Source organism: Garra rufa, chromosome 6, assembly GCF_049309525.1.
Source record: "Garra rufa chromosome 6, GarRuf1.0, whole genome shotgun sequence".
Lineage (NCBI taxonomy): Eukaryota > Metazoa > Chordata > Actinopteri > Cypriniformes > Cyprinidae > Garra > Garra rufa.
This window is the reverse complement of record NC_133366.1, coordinates 22,994,392-23,005,642: the sequence shown is the minus strand read 5'-3', so window position 1 is coordinate 23,005,642 and position 11,251 is coordinate 22,994,392. Positions and strand designations below refer to the sequence as shown.

The following is an 11,251-nucleotide window of genomic DNA, read 5'->3' as shown; positions in this document are numbered from 1 at the left end:
GCCGTGTGAGCACCGTGTTATGATACGTGTTAGAGAAAAAATAAATAAATTACTTCACTGCTACACGTGAATCACGCGTGACGTCTGGCTCAACACTTCACTGCCACACGTGATTTACGTGACGTCTGCGTGACGTCTACGTCACGTCTACGTCTCGTCTGCGTCTTAAAATGAATGGATTTAATAGCAAAAAAAAAAAAAATTTAAGACGTCAGTGAGACGTTCAGTGAGACGAGTGCACGTTGCAGCGTCATATATTTGACCCCGGATGAACGCCATATTGGCACGGAGTACGCGCCATACACACACTGCACTGAGCCATGTGAGCACAGTGTTGTGATACGTGTTAGAGAAAAAATAAATAAATAACTTCACTGCTACACGTGAATCACGCGTGACGTCTGGCTCGACACTTCACTGCCACACGTGATTTACGTGACGTCTGCGTGACGTCTACGTCACGTCTACGTCTCGTCTGCGTCTTAAATTAAATGGATTTAATAGCAAAAAGAAAAAAAAAATTAAGACGTCAGTGAGACGTTCAGTGAGACGAGTGCACGTTGCAGCGTCATTTTTTTGAGCCGGGATGAACGCCATATCAATGGATCTGAAAGACGCGTATTTTCAAATACAGATAGCGTCACGTCACAGGCGATTTTTGAGACTCGCCTTCGAGGGCCAGGCATATCAGTACACAGTCCTGCCGTTCGGTTTGTCCCAGGCACCCCGTACATTACGAAGTGCATGGACTCAGCGCTCGTTCCTCTCAGACTGAAAGGCGTGCGCATACTGAACTATTTGGACGATTGGCTGATTCTAGCGCAGTCTCGCTCAGTGCTTGTACAGCATACGACCATGTTACTCGATCACCTCGAGAATTTGGGTCTCAGAGTCAATTGGGCGAAGAGCTCACTATCCCCCAGTCAGAAAACTTCCTTCCTGGGCACAGAATTGGACTCGCTGTCAATGATAGCGCGGCTGTCACCACAGCGCGCAGCAGACATTCAGCGCACAGCGGGCTCGTTCCGCTGCGGCGCGTCTGTCCCGCTCAAAAAATTTCAGAAAATGCTGGGTCTCATGGCCTCAGCGTCATCAGTTCTGCAGCTGGGTCTGCTATGTATGCGCCCACTGCAGTTCTGGCAGAAAGCGCACGTCCCGCGTCAAGCGTGGGCGCCCGGTCGGCTTCGTATCACGGTCAATCAGTAATGTGTCACAGCCCTGAATCCGTGGAGAGCAATCGACTGGTACCAGTTAGGTGTAAGCCTGGGGACTTCCTCGAGAATAAAAGTGGTGTCTACGGACGCGTCCACCTCGGGATGGGGGGCTCTGCTCGAGGGCAGACCGTCTTTTGGCCAGTGGTCAGAACGGGAAAAGCTCCTGCATATCAACTGCCTCGAAATGTTGGCAGTACAGAACGCGCTGATGCGCTTCTGTCCCCAAATAAAAGGAAACCATGTATTAGTCCGCTCGGACAACATGTCAGTGGTTTCCTATATAAATCGCCAGGGCGGTCTCAGGTCCAAAAACCTATACAGACTTGCAGAACGCCTCCTGGTATGGGCTCAGCGCAACCTGCGCTCGCTGAAAGCAGCGCATGTGCCGGGGCTTCTAAACATAGGGCCAGACAGACTGTCCAGGAACAATGTTCCAGCAGGCGAATGGTCTCTACACCCACAGACAGTACAACTACTGTGGAAGAAATTCGGCAGAGCGGAAGTAGACCTGTTTGCGTCTCCGAACAACGCTCACTGTCTGGAATTTTACTCAAAAAGCAGAGACGCGCTGGCCCACGAATGGCCCCGCCGTCATCTCTATGCTTTTCCCCCCGTCTCTCTCCTACCTCAGGTGATAGAGAGGGTCAGCGAAAAAGGATGTTCAATACTGCTGATAACGCCGTTTTGGGAAAACCAGCCCTGGTTCCCAGCGCTGATGCAGCTGACGAGCACTGTCCCGTGGCCGATACCAGTGAGGAGAGTCCTTCTCTCTCAGGCCAGCGGCTCGATTTGGCATCCTCACCCAGAGCTGTGGTCCCTTCATGTCTGGGCCACCAGCGAATATATGATGAACTCCCTAAAGGACTATTAAACACGATCACGCAGGCTAGAGCCCCGTCTACGAGACGGCTCTATTCCTCAAAATGGTCAGTGTTTTCGGGCTGGTGCGCAGCTCGCGGCTCGTCACCCACTAACTGTGGTGTGATGGAGGTGCTTTCCTTTCTACAAGAGCTGCTGGACAAGGGCAGAACCCCGTCCACGCTCAAAGTCTATGTGGCGGCCATAACAGCGTTCTCGAGCACAACGCTAGGTCAGTCAATAGGAAGGAACGATTTAGTTATTCGCTTCCTGAAGGGAGCTAGAAGACTAAATCCCCCCAGACCTCCCACAGTCCCCGTATGGGACCTTTCTGTGGTACTAGAGGCCATGAAAGGTGGACCATTCGAGCCTCTGCAGACTATTGATTTGAAATACCTGTCTCTTAAGACCGTGTTTCTGCTGGCTCTCGCTTCAGTGAAGCGCATAGGGGATTTGCACGCACTCTCTGTGAGCGCGACGTGCATGGAATTTGGACCTAATGACTCTAAAGTCATACTCAAACACAAACATGGTTACGTTCCAAAATCCCTCAACACACCGTTTAGGGCACAGGTCATCGCGCTGTCAGCCCTACCGGTCAATGATGAGGAAACGGACGCGAGCCTCCTATGCCCAGTCAGGGCATTACGAGCTTACGTGTCTCGCTCGTCTGCTTTTAGACAGACAGAGCAGCTTTTTGTTTCGTTTTACGGGCGTCCCAAGGGACTGGCCGCGTCGAAACAGAGCTTATCCAGATGGATAGTTGATGCTATTGCGTTGGCATATGCTTGCTTCCAAGGGCATGCAGTGCCCGCTAGGTGTCAGAGCACATTCCACGAGGGGCGTGGCCTCATCGTGGGCGTGGTCGAGTGGGATTGCCTTGCAAGATATTTGTACGGCGGCGGGCTGGGCCTCTCCGTCTACATTTATAAGGTTTTACAACCTGGAGGTTCCCGCCTTACAGGCCAGATTGCTGTCAGTCTAGATGTTCAGTGTTGTCTGACCTGATGTTATCAGCTCGGAATGCTGCGTCTACTGAGCACAGCTCTAGGGTCGACAGTGAAAGTGATAGCACAAGATGTGTCTGAGCAAACTGTGTGAAGACCCTTATTCTTACGTCAGCTCAGGCCGTAACCCCGCCCTGTATGTACGTTTACTTAGCGTCTGAGTGACGCTGCACTATGTGGAAGAGTGCGGCATTGCCCCTCCCTCTTCCCCGGACTCCCTGTGAGTTCCATAGGTGATTATGAACTGTATGAACCCCGGGCTTTCGCCCTTGGGTCTTTGGTGTCAGATCTCAGCATGCACGGCGTTTTACACTGGGTCCCCTAGCGTAAGATACTTCTTACGCAGTACTCGTTCCCTCTTGTAAGAGAACGTACTCGGTTACTAACGTAACCTCGGTTCTCTCTAGAGAGGGAACGAGTACTGCGTATCTTGCCGTGCATGCGCACGCTCTGGTTGCTTTGATGATGAAAAACCAGATAATAGCTGCCTATGAGCGATATTTATAGGTCTAGACCACGCCCTTTTAGGCGGGAAGCTACGAAAAGGGCGCGAAGCGACGCAAAGGGCGCAAAATGCCCCCATTGGATCTGGCGTCGCGTCAGGCCTCGCTCTAATAGGCTGCTGCAGTTGCCGCAGAGCAGCCAATAGGCGCGCAAGCTGTTTCGCCTATGTCTGTATGCTGCTGCAACGCGCTTTACATTATTTCAAAATTAAGGATAATTTTTGGCTTCAATATCTCGCAGAAAAGGATTTTCCCCTAGCGTAAGATACTTCTTACGCAGTACTCGTTCCCTCTCTAGAGAGAACCGAGGTTACGTTAGTAACCGAGTACGTTTTACATTTGTTTATCTTTTTTTTCATATTATGAGTCAAATTATTTATTTTATTTTATTTTACTTTTGTCCCATCTTGTTAACTTTAGCGAAATTGCAGCTCTAAGCTGTACAGCATTCGTTTATAGCAGAATAAGTTTCCGGATATTATAAAAAAAGGCCAGAAGTTATAAAAAAAAAATCTATCTATCTATCATCTATTTATTTAAAATTGTCACATTTTTATTTCATTATATATATTTATATAATATACTTATTGAACAAATAAAAATAAAATATAGTGGACAACAATTGGAGTCTTTAGACCCACTGCACTGCAATAATGAATTCATGAATTTTTAATGGTTTTCGGGATGGATGAAATTTGACTCACGGATCACAGGTGAGGGCAGATTCAGTTAAACAATCTGTAGTAGACAACACATTCACATTCAGTCAAATATTTATTTTTTATAAACCTCTAAATTGGATATTTTCACCTATTTGACTTCAACGCAAGTTAGAATAGCTAATCAGCGCCATCTGATGACTAAACCTATTACTGTGATTACAGGCTGTAATAAAAACATGGCCTCAGAGAGCAACTGTAATTTTAAAGTATTAGCAAAAACAATAAACACTGACCAGAAAAAACGACACACCTGTAAGAGACTTAAAAAGCGGGATGAGCGAGAACTTGATGAGCACGGCACCAGAATAAACAGAATAACAAAAAGCAACAAAGACCTTAATTATCTATTTATGCTCGCGTACAGAAATTAAGAATTACAACTTGACTATCACCCAGTACCAACACAGAAACAACATCTAACCAAGCAGTAATAATAAATATATTTTTGGTTGCAGCACCTAAAACTCAATTTCCCAAAAGCCCCAAGCGCATCATACGCGATTGCGTCATGGCGTAAACGCCATTGGCCAATTCCTGTTGAGTCGGCCATATTGGAATTTGAAGTCTGCTATACTGTGAGCAAGTCGGCAGGCTCTTAGATTATATCTCTCAAATACAGTTCAATTTTACCCGTATTCGCAGCGCCAGAGCCTGGCATTGCACCCGATACGCCGCTGTTTGTAGACGGAGTGCTGTCTGTGTATTTCGTGGGGTAGAAATGAGCCCTACAGACGCTAAACGCGGAGCGAAGCGCAGGAAGAATAAGCGGGGCGGCGGCGCAGGGAAGGCCGGAGCTCCGCCAACACCCTCCAGCAGCAACGCTCACGGAGACCCGAGCAACATCCCTAGCCTCAACGGAGAGGTGAGCGGCACCTGGGACATGCGAAGCAGCTGATGGTGCATCAGAGCTTGAATGCGGTGTAGTTTAGTCCAGATAATATGATATTGCAGGCCTAGGAGAGCTCCTGTAGCTGATCTCACGTTTACATAGAGCCTGAGCTGAGCTTCACTGATCTAGAGCTTTAATCTTAAACAGTTCTTGGTCTGATCACAGAAACATGGGAGGGAAATAATAAAGACGTGTGTAAAGCATATTTATGGAGTAAATATGGAAGTTTGAGTGATTTGTGTTGCTCAGAGTGATGTGATGCTAACTTGTCAAGCACTGTTCAATGTTAGCTAATGTGTTTACATGTTTATTTCAATAATTGTACTACTTCGTTAACCTTCCTTCATAAAAAAAGAAAATAGGCTATCGTTAAACTGAAAATAATATTGTTTATCAAGTGGGATTTACAATAATGCTACCACGTAGATAGACAGACCTAATGCTAAAGTCGACAATGTGTTTAAATTATTCACGTCACACGTGTCTTTATTTATCATTTTTAACAATGTCCGACTTATTCATGTTTAAAAGTTTATTTACTTTGTTAACCAAATTAAATTGACGTAATAATTGGCTTTCTGAACTCCAGCATTGGTGTCAAATGGGAACAAACCGGAAGTGCTTGAAAACAGTAAACGTTAAATGTCAACAAAGCTTTCATTACGTCTGACAGTCGTTTTAAATTCAGTATGATGTAATGTCATTTAGCACAGTTATTTCTTAATGTATACCATAGTAATAGACGTACATTCTTACCTCGGTTTACCAGCTGCTTTCCTCTGGTTCCACTTGTGTATTCATGTTTTCCAGCTGTAAGAAGTGTCAGGGAATGAATAGACCACTCACAGCACAGGGTCCAGTGTTCAGGGCTTTGTCAGAGACTTATTCTTTCTGGTGGTACGCCTCTCTGTTTCCAAGGAAACCACATCTGTAGCTTAACAAGAGTATCAGTCTGTGTTGACATAAGCTAGCAAAAGACCATTTCATCGCTGGACTGCATTGCAGCGCTTTTGCTTGCATGAGTTTGGGTTAATGCGATTTCTGTGACCTGGGGGCAAAATATTGCGAAGATGTCATTAGTCAGAAATCATAGGCAGTTAGACGTGTTCATGTTTGGGTCTTATATGTATTACTTACAGCAATATTTTTCTTTAATAAGACTGAACATAAAAGTACTTTTAATGCCAGGTTGGTGTGAATTGACAGCCAGATTGAACTCAGGTTGACTCAGGTGAAGCTGTTTGTAATCTGCTATGAAGAGATTCTTTCTCCTTTTCCTGATAAAACAGTTTTGGTTTTATGCGTTATTAGCCAAATACTTTTTTTCGTTGTCATTTTTTTAAACACTTCTTTCCTCTGCTTTTGGTTGGGCAGACAGCCATTGGTTAAGTCCATGTATTTGTAGGTATGTTCAAGGCAACCAAGCAGTATTTGACTAATCTAACAACTATTGGCTCTGCGTATTAACCGGAGATAGAGAGCTGTTTAACATGTACAAATTTCACACATTAGCTATAAGGCAATTCAGTATTTATATTTTTTAGCAATTTTTATATTGTGGCTCTAGCTAGCTAGTCTTTATTCTTACAAGCAATACAAATATTGAACAGCTAATAACCTGTTGGCTATTCAGACCTGTGTTAATAACCTGTATCTATTTTATTCAGTTTAAATGAGAATTTTTCCATTGTTAACAGCCACAGTTAACGGCAGTCACATTATTTATAAGCTTCCGCAAATTCCAAGTTATCGAATTCATTAGTTTTATTTTAATTCTTTAGGTTTATTAGCAAATGAATAGCTGCTTTGTCTTTACTGTTATAATAAATTACAACATTTAACATATTGTGACTGGAACACAGGAAGAAAAATACACTATATAAAGAAAACTGTATTGCTTATTGTGCAGAAGTAAAAATGAAAGTCCTTAAAATCAAACATGGAATTTTAATTTATTATTTTGCTTTTGGAAATTCTTTACTGATTTGTCGTATTTTTATGGTTATGTGCCAGTAATTCACCACACAGAACAAATTTTGGTCTACTTTTTAAATTTTTTTCATTACTAGTCAAAAGTTTTTGAACAGTAAGATTTTTTATGTCTTTTAAAGAAGCCTCTTTTGCTCACCAAGCCTGTATTTATTTGATGCAAAGTACAGTAAAGTTTTTAAATATTTTTACTTTTTAAAATAACTATTTTCTGTTTAAATATATTTTTGAATAATTTAATCCTGTGATTTCAATGCTGATTTTTTTGCATCATTACTCCAGTCACATGATCTTTCAGAAATCATTCTAATATTCTGATTTTCTGCTCAAAAAACATTTATTATTATCATTATTATATTGAAAACAGCAGAGTAGAATTTATTCAGGTTTTTTTTTATTAATAGAAAAATCAGAAGAACAGCATTTATTTGAAATAGAAATCTTTTGTAACATTATAAATGTCCTAATCATCAATTTTGATTAATTTAAGCATCCTTGCCAAATGAAAGTATTATAATAATAAATAATCATAATAAAAAAAAGTGTTTCTTGAACAGAAAATCAGCACATTAGAATGATTTCTGAAAGATCATGTGACACTGAAGACTGGAGTAAGGATGCTGAAAATTTAGCTTTGATCACAGGAATAAATTACATTTTGAAATGTATTCAAATAATAATAATAAAAAAAAACAGTTATTTTAAATAGTAAGAATATTTCACAATTTTACAGTTTTTGCTGTACGTTGGATCAAATAAATGCAGGCTTGGTTAGCAGAAAAGACTTATTAAAAAACATTTAAAACCTTACTGTTCAAAAACATTTGACTGGTAGTGCACCTGTCCATGTTGGCACCTGCCTAATTTGTCTAGCTTCTACTAAATGGAGGAATTTGCGCCAAAATATTGTAGCATGATTATTTAACTTGCAATTTGCAATTTATTACTATCTATAACTACACCCGAGACCCATTTTGGGTTGTGACCCATCACTTGAGAATCTCTGCAGGACACAAGGAAGATGAAGCACATTTAGAAGGAATAGTTTCATCATATGTCATCTTCACAGAATTATTATGTAAAAATAGGTGTTCTACTACCATCAGGGGTTCATTCAAGGTTAGGCTTTCTCCTGTGAGCTGATTTAACTCTGCTGCATGGTGTTGCAAAAAGGTTTTTCCTTGTTATTTGAAAGCTACGTGTTGTGCATTTAGGTGGCACCCTTTTAGCTTCAAGCTGAAGTCGTAAACAACAGATGTATGTAATTACGTTATTGTAATAAGTTTATAACCTTGAGACTTTGGAGAGAGAGTTTATGGCCGTTTTTCTCTTTAGGTCCCAGTGAATGGCGCTCCACAGTTTTCAGAAGGGCCAGTAAACGCTGACTTCTCAGGAGTCCTTCAGGTAACAGGCAAATCTCTCACTTTGCAACACTTCTACAGCACTCTACCATATTTGCATTTCCTCTGTGTGGTAGCACAGCTGTGATTTCCTGAAAGCCTTCTCTGATTTAAGTTGGGTTACTGTTTTGAATCATGTTCTTGCACTATGTGTCTTCTAGAGTGTTGATCCATTGATCTCCTGTAGCCGAAGGCCATTAGTGCAATTTGAGAGTATTCCATATGGGCATTTTATGTTTCTAGCCGAAGTGAAAGCTGCTTTCTCACAGTTTATCTGTTTCGCTGTGTTTTACTCAGACCCCGTTTACTTTCGGGGTGAACCAGAGGGCCCCCTACACCACAGGGGACCGTTGCCTGCTGTGTCGCAGTGAGCGCAAGGACATCGTCTCCCAGGACATGGGAGGATCCAGTCAGAATGGCATAGCCCAGTCGCCCAAATCTTCCAGCACCCTTCAGTTGCCTCTGTACGTCTGCTCCGACTGCAAACGCACGGTGGAGAAGGACGATCGTCAGCCTCCCCTCGACCAGTCTTTGCTGGTATGTTTTGTTTTTGCTTCGCTTCTGCAGAACATATGCAGGTTTTTCCTCCGCCTGTAGTCTTAAAAAACATAATTGGGCAAATAATGAGTCTGAATTCCTGTAATTAACATACTAACTTTCAGCTGAGTCAGTGTGTTGAATGTTTAAAGGAATGTTCAAAGTTTTCTCCCTAAAGCAACAAATTATATGTCTCCAGTCATATCATTAGCCAAATAAAAGCTGTTTTATTTTACATGGATGAGGTTGCCTCATGGAGGCTGCCATGTTGAGATCACATGACCAGCCAAGTACTTCTTTACTGAAACAAATACTGCTTTATTTTAGTAATCTTTGGGTGACCATATGTCCTCTATTTTCCGGACATGTCCAGGACAGGATTGTTTAACTGCATATTTTTCTTCTTCTTCTTTTGTTTCTGTTGTTTTCATATTTGCTTGAGGGTAATGACTAATAAGTAGCGTGACAAATAACATTTAGTCCAGAGGGTGGGATCTACGGAGAACAGTAAAAGCAGTGGAAATACTCATACATATTATGTATAGAACACATTAATAGGAAAACAAGTCAAAACCTGGAGATTTTAGGCAATTTAGAACATCACGTCCAGGGCAAAGAGGACGTATCAGGGCTCTACTCTTGCTTTTCAGTCAAAATTGCAGGAACACCTTCTAATCAATAGTCAAAAATTCTGATCAAAAATGAGCCTTCCCATTACGAGGTGATATTTGACTCTGTAAAGTGATTTACAGGGGAATTTTGTTTTGACATTTGTAATGGCATTTTTCTAACTTGTTGTGTTTTATGTCAAATTTGAGCTTTTTAAAATTTCTAATTAAAACAACAGAAGAAAAACAAGTAGTACAAGTTACCAATCAAATGAAATCGGTATTAAAATTAATTAGAGATGCACCGATTGCAATTTTCTTGGCCGATTCTGATTTTTCAGTAAGAGTGACCTGCCGATTCCGATTTTTGCCGATTCCGATTTTTTTGTAATGAGAGAATATAGAGAAATATTTTCTTTAATTAACAAAATTAAACAAAAATTATTTTGTTCTTACAACAAAATAACTTTAATAACAAAATAAAGTGCTTTGTGCCTTCAAAAAAGTATAAAATTAGTTCCTGTAACTAGCATAGTATAGTTATACTAACAAAAATCTTTTCCTCAATGTAATTCTTTTTATTTTATAATAAAAGAAATGAATAAACATTACAGCATCTTCTCATAATAAAATAACTTTAACAAAATAAAGTGCTCTGAGCCTTGAAAACATTAGAAATAAAATATAAGTAACAAAGCAGGTTTACTTCCAAAAATCTACTTTTCTTCAATTAATTTTATATGGATTTAAAAAAAAAAAAAAACACACACACAGGATCATCTCACGTAATAACTTTAATAACAAAAAGTGCACTGTGTCTTCAAACAGGTAGAAATAACAATGCCAGTACTAAATGCTATTACTTGAGCATTAATGGCAATTTTTTCTTGATAAAGAGAAGCATTTCTGCCTTGTCACCAGTTAATCCAGCGTTATTACACTTCGGAACATTCATTCACATATTTGCGCTATGCCGCCGCATACAGCGTCTTCACACACGGATGAAATTTACTAGAGAAGTGTAACAAATGCATCTGTAAATAAATACAATTTAGATTCACGTCTCGCACGCTTTAATTACCCTCAAATGGAACACTCGATTCAGTATGTGTGAAGACGCTGTATGCGGCGCAAATATGTGAATGAATGGAAGCGTAGTAAACTTCAACGGATTTCCCCTACTCAGGGAGTAGGGAGCAATGAACACTATGCAGGGACCATGTCAATCGGAACACAGTTCATTCACGGAGCTTACTCCTAACGAGCGGGTTATCTGAATCAGGTGTGTTAACTAGAGACACGCAAAATATTTAGAGCGGGGGGAGCGATCTACCACATGTCCAGCCAAGCTAAGCAAGCGCTCATTTTTCGACACTTTTTGCAAGCTTTGACTTAGACTCGGAGTGCTAGCTTTAGCCGCTTTCCCCTTTTCAAACTGGGCATATTCAGAGGAGTGATGGTTTTTATGATGGAAGTGTCTTATTAGGTTTGTTGTTACGAACGTTTTCGTGGTTGTTCCCTCAC

The 11,251-nt window shown here is 41.3% G+C and overlaps 1 protein-coding gene across 1 annotated transcript in view; it reads left to right on the top strand.

Moving 5' to 3' along the window:
- Window positions 1–4,878: 4,878 nt before the first annotated feature.
- Window positions 4,879–11,251, top strand: part of fam193a (family with sequence similarity 193 member A) — a 41,415-nt gene continuing 35,042 nt past the window's right edge. Inside the window, exons 1-3 of the mRNA XM_073842417.1 lie at window positions 4,879–5,166; window positions 8,518–8,586; window positions 8,880–9,119. Of these exons, the coding sequence (XP_073698518.1) occupies window positions 5,023–5,166; window positions 8,518–8,586; window positions 8,880–9,119 (453 nt within the window). The 5' untranslated portion in view covers window positions 4,879–5,022. The remainder of the gene's footprint in view (window positions 5,167–8,517; window positions 8,587–8,879; window positions 9,120–11,251) is intronic.